Consider the following 17,711-nt stretch of genomic DNA (forward strand, 5'->3'; position numbering starts at 1 on the left):
CAAAGTTTAGTTGATTTTTTTAGAACCGTAGGGCAGTTAGGAATTTAAGATCACAGGCACACTTAACATTTGATGTCTACTTTGGTTCTTTGTGTTTTCTTTTCTTTCTTTATTTTTTATTTTTTGGGTTGGGTTTTTTTTTTTTTTTTTTTTAGTTTAAACACCCACATGAATTTATTAAATCCAGACTGTGTTATTCTTGTGTTTCCTACCAGATAAGCAATAGCACGTCTGGAGTAAATCTTTTCACTCCCACAATATTGTCATCTGGGGGAAAAGGGATTTTTTTTAGCAATTACCTTTGTATTCCTAGAAATACTTCCAAGAAATATAAAAATGAATGCACAGATATTTAAATGTTAAACATTTATGTCTGTGGTAAAATAGTCAAGTTTCTGATGAACCAAATTTAAATAACATGACCATTCTCCTGTGATGTAATTGTTGCCCATTCTAAAAAGGAGTTTATGAAAGCCTTGATTACTTGCCTTATTGGGGGATAATTAAGCAATGAATAGACTGTCACATTTAATATGGATATAGAAAAATTTTCTGTAGCCACTATTAACTCCTAATTTTCAGACTGGTTTGGCATAATATAGGTTATTTTCTGCAACTAACTATAAAATAAACATTTTAAAGTCAAAAGATTGTATCCTAGGTTCTGAAGGATATTGACAAGGATATTTTTAAATTAACTGTGATTGTTGATTTGGCATATTTGACATTGTATAGATTATTTTCTGCCACTAATTACAAGATAAAAATTTGTGAGTCGGAAAACCATGTCCTATGTTCTGAAAGGCATCAGCAAAGATATTTTTCAGTTGACTATGATTGTTGATTTGGAAATTAACTTCTTAAACAATTACTATACAAGGCTATGAGAATTCTGTCTAATACTTCTGCAGTATAATTTGCTACATATTGAAAATTCATTCTTCATAATAGTTTTCAGAAGCCTTCTTGTCTTTTTTTTTTTTTTTTTTGTAGCTTCATTTTTTGGATACACCGAGGAATCGAGGTCTAATGTAATCCTTATACATAGAATAAAGAACACCTAGAAACAAAAAGATATATGTCAATAGTGTATCCATGAGAAACAAACACTGAATTTCTTCTACTTGCATTTTTCCAAAACTAGTCCACAATTTAAAAACAAACAAACACCATTCATCTTATTAATTTTTGGCTTGATTCATACAAGTGGCTCCAGAAAAAAACCAAAAAAGCAAAACTAAGAGCCACTTAAGTTCAGTATAAATCTGAATTTATGATGTTTTTATTGCCACCCTAAAGTCTGAATTTTAAAATATTGGTAAAAATGTTAGGGAAGTGGAAAGATTCAGCTAGATATTAAGATAAAAATAATAGACACCTCAATTTAGCAAACATCTATTCAGTGTCTACTTGTGCTCAGTATCTTGAGGAAAACAGAGGTAAATGGATTTAATCCCTGCTTGTAGGAATTTACAATCTAGTGGGTGAAATAGTTATGAGTTTAGGCAGATGAGAGACATATGTCTTTCCATAAGATAAGGTCTCCTAGGGCCTTACAGAAGGGCAGAAGTAGCCTGAGGAACAGAGGAGCTGCTCCTATGAATTCCAGGGTTATCAGCAAATGTTTACACTCAAAGCAAGTTAAGAAGTCACAGATTTAAACTACAACTCATTCCCTCTCTCAGCTGTATCAATTATCAAAGCATCATCTATCTAGTAGATTGTCTAAACTAAATACTTCAGTTTCCTTCCTTTTTTTTTCCTGACACTGCTTATTAATATCTTCAAAGAACGCACAGAAGGTCAGTAAGTTAGTTCTTATCTCAACATGATAGCAAAGTGAGGCAGATGTCTGTATAATTTTCTAAAGAAATAGTATTATAACTATCGTAGATGCATAAAATTCAAGACAAAAATATTTAAACTTGAATCATTGTGGTATCTACGGAAATAACATTCTCAGATTCAGAGAGAATTATAGGACTTATTTCCCTGAACCCCTTAGACACTGATAATTCTTACTTCTCGCCTACCTCTTAAATGTTGATGTGCGCTGGAGTTCTGAGTTGTCTCACCTCATTCAAACCTGTTGCTTCACTGGTAAGCAAGTTAGATCTCTAAGTTAGATGTCTTCTGAGTGTGAGACCCATATACATTCCTTGTACCATATATGATATTTTCATGTCCCATAGGTAGTTGGTCTCTAAACTTTTAAATCGTGCATCAGTAAATTCGTTGAGCATGCCCCTCAAGATGTGCATTTATTTAAAAGCGGTATAAATGTATTAGGGTCAGTCTACATAGTAGTAAAGCTTTTTCGTTTTCAAGATGACATTCTGTTCCCACATCCCCATGGATCTCTTTATACTTGTCCTAGGGTATGAGTACTCTAATTTGGAGATACCTGCCATAGGCATCTCAGTCAGTATAATATAAAATTAAGGGTTCTAGGCTCTGGAGTAGATTGCCCAGGTGACTGTGAACAAGTAAGGTATCCTCTCTAAGCCTCAGTTTCCTTATCTGTAAAACAGGTAATAAGGGTACTTACCTCATAGAGTTTTGTTTAATAAAGGCTTATCTGGTCTTTGTTCCTGATATAGATCTTCTAAAATGCTTGGAATTTCCCAAATAATAGGAGTATGTCTAAGAGGTCCTTGGGTCGCACCTGAATTTATGCTAATGAGGTGACTCGTGGTGGGCTCTTAGCTTAAAGATGTGGCTAGTCAGCCAGAAAGACTAACCATATGACCAGAGGGCTCTTAGATCTCCAGAGAGGGGAGTAGGACTGGAGGTTGAATTCAGTCACCTGGGAGGGATGGGGTAGTGATTTAATCAACCATGCCTACATATTGCAGCCCCAATAAAGCTCTGGACATTGAAGCTCAGTGGAGTTTCTTGGTTGGTAAACAGCTATGCTGGGAGGGTGATTGTGTCCTGATCCCATAGGGAGAGGTCATAGAAGCTCTGAGCTTGCGACCCTCCCAGACCTTCCCATCTGTGTTTTTATTTGTCTGGTTCTGATTTGTATATTTTATGATGAAACTGTAAGTATACTGCTTTCCCGAGTGAAATGATCAAACCTGAAGAGGTCTGGGAATGCCCGAATTTGTAGCTAGTTAGAAGTTCAGGTGGCCTGGGAACCCCAAAGGCTGGTGTCTGAAGTAAGGGCAGTCTTTTTGCACACTATGTCCTCAAACATGTGGTATCTGATGTGAGCTCCTGATGGTTAGCATCAGTACTGAATTGTATGGCAGCACACCAAGGGGTTTCAAAATAGGTATTTATTAAGATTAGGTGAGATTTACTACATAAAGCAGTTAGGGTGGCTTGTACACCGTAAGCACTTACTAAGTGTTAGCTATTATTGTTTTGTCCAATATGCACTCATCCTCCCACCAAACCTGTTCTTTCTTCTCTGTTCTTTGTATTAGTGAAAGGCAGACCTTTCATCTGGTTGTCCAAACCAGAAACCTAGAAATTATCCTTGATTCCTCCTGTCTTACTTTTCCCACTCAGTTGCCGAGTCCTCAAGATTTCTAGAATCCATCTCCTCCTATTTCCACTGCCACTGCCTTAATTCAGATCCAATCCATCATTTAATTAACTTCTCTGTCTTTATTTTTTTCTCCTCATCTGCAGATCATCTCTAGTCATTTTCTTTTTCCTCAACATTTTTTTCATGGTGAAATATAATATGCATGGAAAATTGTACGTAAAACTTAAATGACCAAATTAACAAGTAGTTGTAGAGTGAAAGCTGTAATTGTGGGTCAAGAAATAGAATACTGCAGGCATCCTAGAAGTCTCCCAGGTTCCCCTTTCTGACCACATACCCCTCCCTTTTCCATAGGTAACCACTGTTCTGAGTTTTATAATAGTGTTCTTCCTTTATAGTATGACCATCTGTTTAGTATTCCTAAACAGTGTCACATTGCCTGTTTCCAATCTTTCTATTAAGCAGCTATCTTTCTAAACTGCCATTCTGTTTCTGTTACTCCCCTGTTTAAAGCTTTTTCTGGCTGACTTCATCTTATCACTTTTCAGCTTGCAACCATAAAAATCTACTGGGGATTTGTTTTATATAATTTAGCTAAGTTTTAGCTGTTTTCTAGAATTCGCTTCTCTGCATAGTTCTGTGTTAGTTTGGCTCAGGAGATGTTTTGCTTGAGACTTGAAGGTCAATGCTGAAGCATCAGCTGTCTTATCTTTTTTTTTTTTTTGCACTTGGCGCAGGGCATCTGGCACTGTTACGGCTTGTGCGTGTTGTTTATTTGCAAGTTCACCACACTGTTGTTGGGCAACAGTAAGGTGCGCAGATCTTTCATCTCCTTTTGGATCTCCTCCTCTAGCTTCTCTGGCTCCTTGGCCAAGTGTGCATTAGCTCCGTGACAGAATTGGCTGATTCTCTTATAGGTCACACCATGAGCAGAGTTGGAGTTAGTCAGAGACTGACTCAAGTTTCAGCTATCCTTGCAGATTCCAGTTTATTCTTTCTTCTCACTTGCTTCCTTGCTAACGTCAGTCCCCAGCCATAGAAATATACGCCTAACATGGACTGTTCAACCAGCTCCCAAAATTGCATAAGGTCAGATCTCTATAATAAATCCCTTTTTATATATCATCTCTGGTGGTTTTGTTTCTCTGATTAAACTCTGACTGATACAGAATTTGGTATCGGAAGCTTCCAGAGTTACATAACCACGAAGGTACGTTCCTTTTTTCCCTTTAGTTGGAAGTTTTAATGTCAAAGTAAGGTCTTAATCCTTTCACAGAAATAAGGCAACTTTATGCTGTAAATAGGTTAGAAACATAATCATGAGGATAGGTTCTTAGAATTGGTTCTTGGTTACCTGAAATTGATTCTCTGGTCTGATTAAAGGTATTAATAGCCATTTTTACAGGGATAAAGAGGATGCTAGCAGTCCATGGCATGCAGTAGCAAAACATTTTTTAAAAATTATCACCTGTAGATACCCTTAATCGGGTGCCTATAGGAAGCGAGGCTTTGGGTGATCAAATATTTACTTCCATAGAATGTCTAGTGGAAATAAAGAGTATAAGGTTGATTACTTCTAAGTGTGTTGGAGAACTTGGGAAAACAAAATGATAGGCTCAAGGCTTCTAACTCCTAGCTCAAGGTCTTACGAGGGACCTGAAATCTTTATGACTTTCCAAAAAGAAAGTCTTAACTCTTGTAGCCATGAGGATGCTATTTTTGAAAAATATACACAGGGGCTAATCCTGTCAGTTGCTAATCACAACACAAATTAAATTCCCAACCTCATAAAATCTCTTATGTTAAAGTTAAGGCATTGCATTGGAAGGAGTGGGACCCTGAAAACTGGGATGAAGACATATGGGCAGATTTCAGTGAAACTGGGTCCTTGACCCCCTTTATTTTACTGAGACTCTTTTGCCAATAGAAACAGTCCTTCCATCGCTGCCTGAGAATGACTGAAACTTGGACCAAAAAATCTCCACTAAATGAAGTTGAAATGCCAGAACTTCCTTGGTCCATACTTCTGTGGTAGAGCAGTGATTTTTCTTTACCGGGACAATTTTGCTCCCCAGGTAAATCTGGCAATGGGTGGAGATATTGGCTGTCACACTGGCCAGGGAGGGGTGGGTACTATTGGCATCTAGTGGGTGGAGGCCAGGGATGCTGCTAAATATCCTATAATGCAAGGACAGCCCTCCACAACAAAGAATAATTCAGTCCAAGTATCAATAGTGCTGAGATTGAGAAACCTTGCCATAGAGGAAGGTATCCAAAGGCTTAGGGAGATTTGAATGTTAGAGTGGGGTTATCCTGCTCACTCACACCCTAGTCCCTTCACCGAGGCTGTGAGAAATACATTTGTGAAGGGAGCCCTGGAATCTTTGAAGAGTTTTATGGTGACTATTTCCTGTAAGCCAGAAATGCCAGTGGGAACTGCGGGGCTCCCTGAATTCAGTGAGAGTGATGGGATTCTGTGGTGGCAGAGGTCAAACAGCAGTATTCAACTGACAAGGAAAGCACAATTACTGTAACTGGCAGCAAATTCAAAGCAGTAATCAGAATAGTCTAAGCCACCAAGATCTTTGGCATTGGCTAATTGATTATGGTGTCCCTAGAGTCGAAAATGGTGGGCAAAATATAAGCAGAAAAACTATAGGTTTGGTGAACAAAACCTTGACTGGAATCATTACAGGGGAGAGCCATGGCCCCTCAACGAATTCCCAGATTTTAGTCAAGTCACAGACCTGAAGTCCCCTGAATGAAGGGAGAGTTCAGATCTCCCTAAAGAAAGGCCCTGTTACATAGCCAAAAGTGTAAATACTATAAATCCTCCTTCTAGCCTTCCCCAAAGGGACCTGTGGCCATTCACCAGGATGCCTGTACACAAGGAAGGGGAAATAGTCACATTTATTAGGAGACTGTTAAATATTGGTTCTGAATTGATACTAATGCCTGGAGAATTAGTGTGGTCTATCAGTCAAAGGAGGAGTTAAAGGAGGTCAGATGGTCAGTGGAGTTTTGCTGAGGGGCCATTCTGCAATTGGCGTGGTGGTCCCTGAACCCACTATATGTTATTTCCTCAGTTCTGGAATAGACATACTCAGCAGCTGTCAGAATCCTCGCATTGGTTCCCTGACCTATGGAGTAAGGGCTATCATGGTAGGGAAAGCCACATGTAAACCACTCCAATTGCCTCTATCTACCAAAATAGTAAACAAAGCAATACTGCATTCTCAGAGGGATTTTAGAGATTAGTGCCATCATCAGGACTTTAAAGATGCCAGGGTGGTGATTCCTACCACATCTCAATTTAATTTGCCTCGGGTCAGAGGACAGATGGATCTTGGAGAATGATAATGGATTTCTATAACATTAATCAGTTGATTACTCTAATTGCAGATGCTATCCAGGTGTGGTTTCATTGCTAGAGCACATTAACACAGACTTGGCTATTTGGTTTGCAGCTATTAATCTGATTGAAAGCATTTTTTTTTTCTGTAACCCCTTAGTAAGGACCATCAGAACCAGTTTGCTTTCACCTGGCAGGGCCAGTAGTCTACTTTCACTGTCCAGTCTCAGGGCTGTGTGAACTCTCTGCCATAATCTAGTCTGCAGAGACCTTGATTATCACTCCATTCCACAGGACATCATGTTAGACCATTACATTCATCTGATCTGACAATCAAGGGGTAATTGGGTTGCTGCTATGTAATGGTAGGGTAAGGAGGAATGTATCATATCTTTGGGGGCATCTCTTAGTACTCCTATGTCTTGTGATGAAAGACAATGGAAAGCTATACCCAACACAGGCAGGATGGCTAATGACCTGGACTGTTTAGGAATGAAGGTTTGGGTCATCACACCAGTCAAATACCCATGAATAGCCAAGGTGCTTGCTAAAGCCAAAGGGAGTATGAAATGGCTAGTGGAAGAACATAATCTCAGCCATGACCACCTGACCAGTTGCAGAAACAAAGACTGTGATAGGAATATTTTTTCCTTATTTTGATATAAATGCATTTGTGTATACATTAACCAACTTTTTTTCTATTTGCCATTTCCATTTACCTCCCATCCAATACAAGAAGGGTTAGTAGTTAATGTTCTATCTCACTATTTAAGTCACAGGATATTAAAGGAGAATGTGACTCAGCTCAAAGACAAATCATCATCCAAAGAGGGATTTTGTATCTTCTTTTGGGATAGAATGAGCATGGTTTTGTTATCCAAGAGAGAGCCAGTTTTACCACTGTCTTTATTTGAAAGCTAAGTGTATTAAAATAGGTGTATATGGATGCATGCACACCTTCGTCTTCCCAGTTACTTATGTTTGACAGTGAAGAAGGCGGATAGGAAGAAAATTGGTTCATCTGAAATACGGTGTTGGAAGAGAGCTCTACGGAAACCCTGGACCACCAAAAGACAAGTGGGTCCTCAAGCAAATTAAGCCCGAAACATTTCTGGAGGCAAAAATGACAATACCAAAGTTTTCCTATTTCCAGCACATCACGAGAAGGCAGGGTTCTTTGGAAAAGACAATACTACCGTGAAAAATAGAAGGCAGCAGAACAGAGGAAGACTAAATATGAGACGGATTGACTCCATGAAAGAAGCCATAGGCATGAGTGTTCAGGAGCTGAGCAGGGCTGTAGAGGGCAGGACGTTGTGGACATCACTCATTAATAGGGTTGGCAGGAGTCGGAGCCCACTCAGCGGCACGTACACATGTATGGATGCCAGGTTCGCAAGGGGTGGACAGTGATGGATTTGGATTGTGTCAACTGAGCTAAACTGTAACTACATTTTCCAGAATTCCTTTCTTTTTATCCCTTGAGTTATTACCCAGCAGACATTTTACATAAAATTTAGAAGACAGAAGCAAAGCGGCAGCCAATTTTTAAAAAATACATGCAAAGTACTTTTGCAGCATATTTTGGCTTATCTGCTGGCCCAGCTTGTTGGCGTGGGGTAGCAATCAGGAGCACAGCTACTATAGATCCTGCTGAATTTCCTCCTTTACCTTCTCTCACTCCTTGGCCAGGTTCATGTTTTAGTTCCAGGATAAAGGGCATCAGCTTTTCTATATCACTCCCATGATCCAATTTGGAGACTTAGAGATGGTGAGAAATTCACAAGGGTTCCAGTTCATCCTGTATGTTCCAGCTCATCCTTGCAGATTGAAGATTTTTCTTGTTTCTGCCATGTTACAACTATTTTTTCTTTCTAACTGCTTGCCCTGCCCATTTCAGGCCCCAGCTCCTGTTACATAAACAAGACTTCACAATTATATAAACCCAAATACTTGTAATAAGTCTCTTATTATATATTACTATTAGTTCTGCTTCTCTCATCAAACACTGATTGATTCGCTTACCTTACCAAGCTATGTAGAGTTCCACTAACATGCCATGCTTCTGTGCCTTTGTTATTTCCTCTACCTAGAATTCTGATCTTCTCTGCCTAGTCAATTCCTCCACATTCTTGGCTCATCGTCCTTAGAAAAGCCTTCTGTGGACCCTCAGCCCTAATTAAATGCCCCTCCTTTGTGCTTGTGCTTCCACAGCAACCTGTGCTGTTTCTGTCATAGACCTATGACTTTATATTTTCTTCTGTTCTTGGTCTCTCTCCTAAGGAGACTAAACTCTTCTGGGGTAGGGACCGAGTCATCTCTATGTCTCTAGACCAGCTCAGTACTCTGCAAGAAGGAAGTGCTCAATAAATGTTTGCCAAATGATGAGAATGAGGACTAATTTTGTACTAAAGTTTCTTGCTCAAGACTTGCATGTCACAGCTCATAGTAATAAGATAATTACCATATAACTATGTGCAAGCCCCACACCCATCATTCCATAGTTGCAGTCTCACTCTTAGGTTGATTCTACTCTGCACAGCATGAAGGGGAGCTAAGAACATTGGACTTATCCTCATTAATGTAGATGCCCCCTCGACAATCAGGTAATTTAGGTTCCAAAGTGGACTTCTTAATAGAACTATCTGATTTAGCTGTTGCTATAACCTGAATTAACCAGACAATGTTCTCTGGATTTGGATTTGACTGTGTAAGTATTGCTTAATTATAGACTAATAAAAATAAAGATTTGCCTGTTGCTGAAATTTGGAATAAAAGGGGAACGAGGATATTGAGACTTTTCGGCTCTAAAAATGTTTTCTTCCCAGTTAAATTACTTTAATTATATTTGCTGTTCAAATAGTCTGGTAACTACGCTGCTGTTAGCTGAGCGATCAAGGCTGGGATCTATAACTACTGCTTTTAGTTGAGTTATATAGAGTGCGAACTATTCACTGTTCCTTTCATTAAAGAGGATAACCTAGTTCTCTACTGGATTTTTTAAAATTGAGGTATAATTGACATGTAACATGTAACATATATTAGTTTCAGATGTACAACAAAATTCGATATTTGTTTATATTGTAAAATGATCACCACAATTGAGTCTGGTTGACATCCACCACCATACATAGTTACAGAATGTTTTTCTCTTTTGATGAGAACTTTTAAGGTCTACTCTCTTAGCAGCTTTCAAATACGCAATACAGTATTATTAACTATAGTCACCACGCTTTACATTACATGCCATAACTTATTTATTTTATAACCGGAAGTTTGTACCTTTTGTCTACTGGCTTTTTTTTCCCCCAGTACTTAAAATATTAAGAAATTAAGCCTATAATTGGGCAGCAACCTCAACCAAGAGAAGATTATTGTTTTTCTTACCATTCCTCCTTCATTATATCATCTTGACCCATTACTAATCTTATAATATGAATGGATAAAATAAATAAAAATACTTTCAAAGACAACTGAACACAAGATACAAATTAAGCAAGTTACCTAGAGTCACAGCTCCCACAACGAATCCTTGGGCAGCAACTCTCGTGTGAATAAGATGAATGGACATTTTCTGATCTCTTCTGTACTTTAACTTGTAAAGACCATAGGACACCACAGTCATAAAACCTGCAATACCTGTGAATTAAAAAAGGGGGATTATATAAATAGTAGGCTAGAACACCCATGAGCTTAGAGAGTTGAATAAAAGCTGGTACAAAGGATCAGTACTTGGAAGATAAGCAGACATGACACCAAAGAATACTTTAAAAAGAACCATGCCAGGTTTGATCCACCAAATTTAAAAATGGACCAATAACATTCATGGATTCAATATTCGCAGTTTTGCCTTCCCCAGAAAACTGAACCATATAGTATAGTAATTTGTCTAGTCATTTCTAATTTTCCTGAAGCATGATTTCAAATTGTGCATGCTGCAAGGCTTTTATCTGGGGCAAGTCACTTAGTGAGTGAACCAGTGAAACATCCCAGCATCGATAATAGCTTTTGAGGGTTTGGCTTTACTCCTTTCTACTTGTTACCGAATAAGGAGTAAATCTAGCAAAGTGGTAAAATCGTGAATCTTCTGTAAAAATGAGACATGAAACTTTATTGAAAGATGAAAAGATATGAATATTTGCACAAGAAGTATGTGACTCCAAGAAGAACTGTGATTCTAGAAAACTCTCCAAGCCCTCACGAATATTTTTGTATTTCCTACAGATGTTAAAGGTGATGGGATGACCAAGAGTCTATGCAATTAGCTCTAAAACAGAAATCTGGTCAACTGAATAGGAAAGATTCTGGAAAGAGATTTAAAACACTATGAGAACTTAACCCATGCCAAATCCAAACAACCAAAAGACAGATAAAGGAATAATTATTTAATAAATATCATTAGTACAATTTTTTGGTATAGAGAACTAACTTGGATTTGTATCTCATACCAGACCCTACAAAAAAATTCTAGATGCATTACAATTAAAGGTAAAAATAAAACAAGAATATCAACAACAAAAACTAGAAGAAAATAGAATAGCATGTTTATAACATCTAAAAGAGGGTACGATATCTCAGACAAGAAAAATCTAAAGGACTTCATCACCACCAAACCAGTATTACCAGAAAATGTTAAAAGGACTTCTTTAAGAAGGAGAAGAAAAAAGAAAAAATATGAATAATAAAATGGTAATAACTACATATCTATCAACAACTACTTTCATTGTAAATGGATTAAAATGTCTTTTGCTCCAATCAAAAGACATAGGGTGGCTGCATGGATAAGAAAAGAAGACCCTTACAAATGCTGCCTAGAAGAGACTCATTTCAGATCGAAAGACACATACAGACTGAAAGTGAAGGAAGGGATGAAAAAAGGTATGAAAATGGAAACAAAAAAGTTGGGGTAGCAATATTTAAATCAGACAAAATAGACTTCAAGCCAAAGGCTACGACAAGAGACAAAGGAGGGCCCAATAATTCCACTTCTGGGTATTTATCCGAAGAAACCCAAAACACTAATTTGAATAGACATATGAATTCATGTATTCATTGCAGCATTATTTACTGTACCAAGATATGGAAGCAACCTAAGTGTCCATCAGTAGAAGTGGTATATGTATAAAATGGAATATTCCTCAGCCATAAAAGAGAATGAAATCTTGCCATCTGCAACAACATGGATGGACCTAGAGGGTATTAAGCTAAGTGATGTAAGTCAGACAGAAAAAGACAAATATCGTATGATTTCACTTATATGTGAAATCTAAACAAAATAAAATAAACAAACTCATAGATACAGAAAACATTTGGATGGTTGCCACGTGGGAGGTGGGCTAGGGGAGTGGGTGAAAAAGGGAAGGGATTAAGAAGTACAAATTGGTAGTTACGAAATAGTCATGGGATATAAAGTATAGCATAGAGAACATAGTTAATAATATTGAAATAACTGCATGGTGACAAATGGGTACTAGATTTATCAGGGTGATCACTCTGTAAGTCATATAAATGTCTAATCACTATGTTGTACACCTGAAACTAAAATAATATTGTATGTCAACTGCAATTGAAAAATAACTTAAAAATAAGAGGGTAAGGTAGACTTAAAATGATAAGGAAAATACTATATTTTGACATAAGAATAAAGAAAATTTTTGCATAATAAAAGTGTGGGTCTATATTTTGGGTGCTATCCTTTACCCTGTTGACCTATGCATCTAGCCTCCATCTATAACACACTGTTGTGACTACTGTAGCTAAACGGTAAGCCTTAATATCAGCTAGTGTGATGCCTCCCACGTAAAAAAAAAAAAGACCATTTTAACCATTCTAGGACTTGTGCCTTTCCCTATAAATTTAGAATAAACTTGCCTATGTCTATAAAAATCCTTGCTGGGGTTTTAATGAGAATTATGTTAAACCTATAGATCAATTTGGGGAGAATTGATTCCTTTACTACATTGAGTCTTCCAATCTGTGAACACAATAGTCTCTACGTTTATTTAGGTACTTGATTTCTTTCATTAGCATTTTGTAATTTTCAGCTTACAGATTCTGTACATATTTCCTTAAGCTTACACCTAAGTATTTTTCTTTGGCATGATTATAAATGGTGGTATGTTTTTAATTTCAGTTTCCATGTGTTTGTTAGTATATAGAAATGCAATTGATATTTATATACGATAGCAAGTTTTGATTAACTGTTGGCATATGTATGTCTCTATAGGTGGATGAAGTTATATTTATTCTTTATGATCCATTTCATAAGTGGTAATAGCAATCAGTAAATAATAGCATATATGTATATTTTACAGGCTGATTAGCAATAAATGAAACTGAAGTAAAACTGACGTAGATATAAAAATAGCAAAAACAACAAAACGATGGTAGGCACATTGAGAAACAGATACAATGCTGAAAGCTCTGTAAGTTTAGCTAAATCTTTCTGGAAAGAACTCTAGAAATATATAAAAAGTGACATTAAACTGAAAGTACTTCGTGCCCCGGAAATTCTAATTGGGGGAACATACTCCAAGGAAATAAGCAAAAGAAAAATTGATACAAAAACTAAAAACAAGTCAAATGGCCCAAACGGAGGAAAAACTGTCATAGCTATAAAAAATTACAATTATAGGAAGTACTAATACACAGAAATGTACATAAGAAATGTTAAATAAAAGAAGCAAAAACAAATAATCTAGTAACACAGTTTAAATATACATAATGTATGCACAGACCTTAATAGTGATCATGAGACAATTTTAAACAAAATATGATGGAAGTTATTTAAGATAACAAAAATGTTGTGTAAGTTATTTACACAAGACGCTCTATCCTACAGCAGTAAATACACAGATATTGTTAAAATAACAATAGCTAAACAAACTATTTAATACTTATATATATATATATATACCCAAATTTTATCATTATTTTTCTAGCAAAAACTTAGTTCTCTTTCCTTATCAAATCAAGGTTCTGTTCTTACTTAAATTGGTTTTGTTTCTTTTAGAGATCAAAGTCAGGACCTTTACTGTTTTCCACATTGTGTCTCTGCAGTTTGTATATAATTGAATTTAGCTGGAAACACTTTTATTTTTACTTTAATTACCCTAAATGTCTCTGGCAAACTAATTTAATTTACAACAGGTACAGTGATTAATCTCTGTTCATTATCATGATCTGGTCAAGTGACATCAAGTTCTTGAATTGTTTTTCTAGCTAAAAATGCTAAAGAAGGGAATAAATCACTATAACATTGTTTGCTTCCATTTCCTGTGGGTGCTGTTACAACTCTTAGTCAAATTAAATGAAATTTCTAAACGGATTATTACTATAAAGTACAATTTTGATTCTTGGTGACATGTGAATAATGACACGAAGTTGCTAGATTTGCAGTGACACTTAATGAAAACATATGAGTTATACTTACTTAGAAGGTTTAATGGAATTAAGCACAAACATGCACATCTGATTTAAATCAGTTATTTTAATAGTTTCTGGACAAAATTAACATAAGGAAAGAGGCATGGCTGAAGTTAGACAATAATAATGCTTGGGGCAGCTGAAGTAATAAAATAGAAAAGATAGATTTTAAAAACATAATATTGGTGCTCAGATTTGTGTTTTCTAAGCCCAAATTTTGGTACTTGTTGAAAATGAAAATACTAAATGTGTTGGGAAAAGATTAAGAGGCTAAGACTCCAGGTCTAATTATAATACCCCTTCTTTAACCGAGAGATTACTTAACCATCAACTTCGACATCTGGAACACATCAGGAAGCCAGGAAAAAGGGCCACTGAGCATAAGCACTACAAAGCTCATGCTCTCAAGTGTACAGGTAGGCCCATTTCTCCAGAGCTGCTTATTCTGAATCGACTCAGTTCTTTTAAGCTTGGGTATCTAGCTTCTAGTGCCAGAGAACTTTAGAAGCAGGTTTTTTTGGTGGTACCTGAAAATAATGGAAGACATAGAAAAATCTATAAACATCAGACACAAGAACTTAAAGGTTGGAGTTACTTAGAGGACAAAGAGACATATACATCTCCATAGTCCCTAATAGACTTTCAGTTGGCTGATGATGATCTTGAGTCATCACAGAAAAGTTAAAGTCCACTCAATCAATTTCATTTAGATGGGCTGGGAACAGCCAATTTTAGGTAGACCTCAAATGGAGATAGATTAAATAGAATAAAATTTGATGCTTCATAATAATAATAGCTAATAGTTATTGGGGATTTATCATATACTAGAAACTGTTCTGAAAGTTTAACTCATGCTTAGAGGCGGGTAACTTCAATTATCTGAGATATTCAATTATACAAAAGATTTCAGTCTTTAAAGACACTGGGTAAAGCTTTAACCTGTTATTACAAACATTTTTCCAGTACCCGGTCAAGGCTGTACTTACCTACCGGAACAAAGGGGGAGTCTCTAGATTTCCTGATAAGTCGGGACAATTGGCCTTCATCCTCATCTGCTGACCACTGGTTATCTGAAGACATTTTTCTCTCTAGTAACAGTAAGAGATAAATGTGGTTGCTGTGAATCATTAAAAAGAATCCATTTACCCTCAATATACTCTTGATTACGTGTTCTGTTTTCATTCGCTCGACACGTCTGTCTGCTCAATTGAAATAAACAGTCGCCTTTCTTTCACCCTTTTCATTATGGGATCCTTTCATTGTGTTTGGAGGGTGGTAAAAGAAAAATATATAAAGAGAGGTAATGATAATCAGATTCCATGAATACAGAGTGAAAACAGAGGTCATAATTGTATCTTTCATCTCTTTTCACGGCTCGGCATTTGAGATCATTGGGAACCTCAGAATTTCTTCCACCAACAGCAAGAACGGTTTCTTTTACACAATATCATTTTAAAAAATGATGGCAGTAACAACATAAGCAAAAATAACATCCGGATTTACGGGTGATGGGAGAATGATTATTCCAATTCTGCAGAAAGTGTGGGCATTATGAGGTCATTGATATTTACCAAGCACCTACCATGTGCCTGGTGCTATGCTAGACAATGGAAATAATTTTCCTTGTCTACACGAGATTAATGAGGAAACTTGCAAGAGCAACTATAATCACCATCAACATGAGTTAGCAGCACCTCAGACTGTTAGCCGTGCAACTCACTATTGTCACCTCAAAATTCAAATAGGATAGCTTCATCCTATGAATCAGCTTTCATCAGAAAATGTAACCCGCTAAAGTGGCAGATGCACAATACCTTTGGCGTACCCCACCACCTGATGGCCGTTTCCTGGTGTTCCTTGAGCAGACAGCGGTAGATCAGGACAGGCTTTGTAAGGCTGGGACACATTTAAGCTCAATTTTCAACTGATTGATAGATAATGGGAAAGCCCAGAAACTCTCCTCCCCCAAGGGGAGTGGCCAAAGTTTCCACAGCCCCTGCTGGAAACAGTAGCACCTGGGTCTGAAACATTAGGCTTTCCAAAGACAACATGAAGGAAACTTTAAGGCATTTGAAAAAGATGCCATTACTTAATTCTGCCTTCTCAAGGTTGCTCCCAAGTTCCCTCCGTGTCTGTGAGTGCCGCTATCCGACTGCAGGTTCTCAAATCTAGAGGAAAGTGTGCACAGGGTTACAACACCGGGTTTTTGGGTGGGGGTAGTAGGGTTGGCCATCTTAGGGTTGATTCTTGACTTTCAAGAATATGCGCTTGTCAGAAGGGCGGCCCGCTGTGGCCAGAATCCCAGGCTGGGCTGCACGAGTTTGCTGGCAGTCACCTGGCGGCGGAGCCCTCACACCTGCAGCCCCTGAAGAGCCTCAAGCTGCACGTGCGCTCCACCGAGAAGGATGTGATGTCACTGCGTCTGTGGCCAATCTGAGGGCAAGGCGGGCAGGTGCAGCAAAGGGCTGAGTGAGCCCGCTGCCCTGCGTCTGCGCGGGGAGGCTAAGGTTAATGTGGCTCCGGGGGTGAGTGCCTGGTGGGCGCTCCTTCGCTTCTGTCGTGACTGTGCACCTTTGGGCGCCTTGAGGCATCCAGGTCCTGGCTCGCTGCATCCTTCCAACTGCAGCCACAAAGACCGCAGGACCAGGTAACGTAGGCGGTTTTTTCCTTATAACTTTTTATTTGTAAATAATTTCAGACTACAGAACGATTCTCAGAATAGTACAAAAAAAATTTTTGTCCGGCAGCTGGACATACAAATGTGGCCAAACTTTTAGCCACGTTTGCTTTATCATTTTTCTCTAGATATGATTCTTTCCTTCCCTCCGGTTATTTTGTAGACTGTCTCTCAAATTAGGTTTTTTTTTTTTTTTTCTGGTGCTTTCTCATCATTAGGTTGAAGTTATGTATTTTTGGCAGAATACCGCAAAAGTGATGTTGCATCTTTTTTGATGTGTAATATCAAGATGCAGGTAAGGTCAGCTTGTCTGGTGGTAGTAACTTTGATCTAGTATTATGCTGAGAAATGTCTAACAACTGGTTCTCCAGGGGAAAAAGCCTCGATTTGTAACACTTGCCGATTCCATGGTGCAAATCTTCCCACCGTGGTCAGTTTCAAGCTACTGTCATGTCATCACTGAACACAAAATTGGAAAGAGATGTGCCTCTTCTGAGTTGGTGAGTCAGCTCTAGCACTCCACTGCTTTGGTCACTTGGATTAAGGTGGTGTCTGCAAATTTTTAGTAAAGTTACTATTTTCCCCTTTATAATTAATAAATAAAGGAGATACTTCAATATTATACAAATATCCTGTTATTTCTTACACTTTTACCCATTAATTTCAGCCTCTATTGATGATTGATGGCTGAATCAATTAATATTATGTTTGCCAAATGGCAGTTTTCTAAATCCATCATTTCTTTTATATTTTCAGTGGGC

At 37.7% G+C, this 17,711-nt stretch overlaps 1 protein-coding gene across 1 annotated transcript; it reads right to left on the reverse strand.

Moving 5' to 3' along the window:
- Positions 1-995: 995 nt before the first annotated feature.
- Positions 996-15,401, reverse strand: HIGD1C (HIG1 hypoxia inducible domain family member 1C). Its single transcript, XM_011387415.2, has 3 exons — positions 15,260-15,401; positions 10,353-10,487; positions 996-1,060 (listed from the first exon to the last, which is right to left on the reverse strand). The coding sequence occupies exons 1-3, from the start codon at positions 15,399-15,401 to the stop codon at positions 996-998; spliced, it is 342 nt and encodes a 113-aa protein (XP_011385717.2).
- Between the last annotated feature and the right edge of the window lie 2,310 nt (positions 15,402-17,711).

This window comes from Pteropus vampyrus, unplaced genomic scaffold (assembly GCF_000151845.1).
Source record: "Pteropus vampyrus isolate Shadow unplaced genomic scaffold, Pvam_2.0 Scaffold1000003898, whole genome shotgun sequence".
Lineage (NCBI taxonomy): Eukaryota > Metazoa > Chordata > Mammalia > Chiroptera > Pteropodidae > Pteropus > Pteropus vampyrus.

Excerpts from the sequence above, each read along its gene's own strand:
- HIGD1C (XM_011387415.2), bottom strand. The coding sequence starts at position 15,401 with ATGATTCACAGCAACCACATTTATCTCTTACTGTTACTAGAGAGAAAA. Across the intron at positions 10,488-15,259 it reads CTCCCCCTTTGTTCCGGTAG|GTATTGCAGGTTTTATGACT; the intron begins GTAAGTACAGCC and ends TTTAATTCACAG. Across the intron at positions 1,061-10,352 it reads TGTGGGAGCTGTGACTCTAG|GTGTTCTTTATTCTATGTAT; the intron begins GTAACTTGCTTA and ends TTTTGTTTCTAG.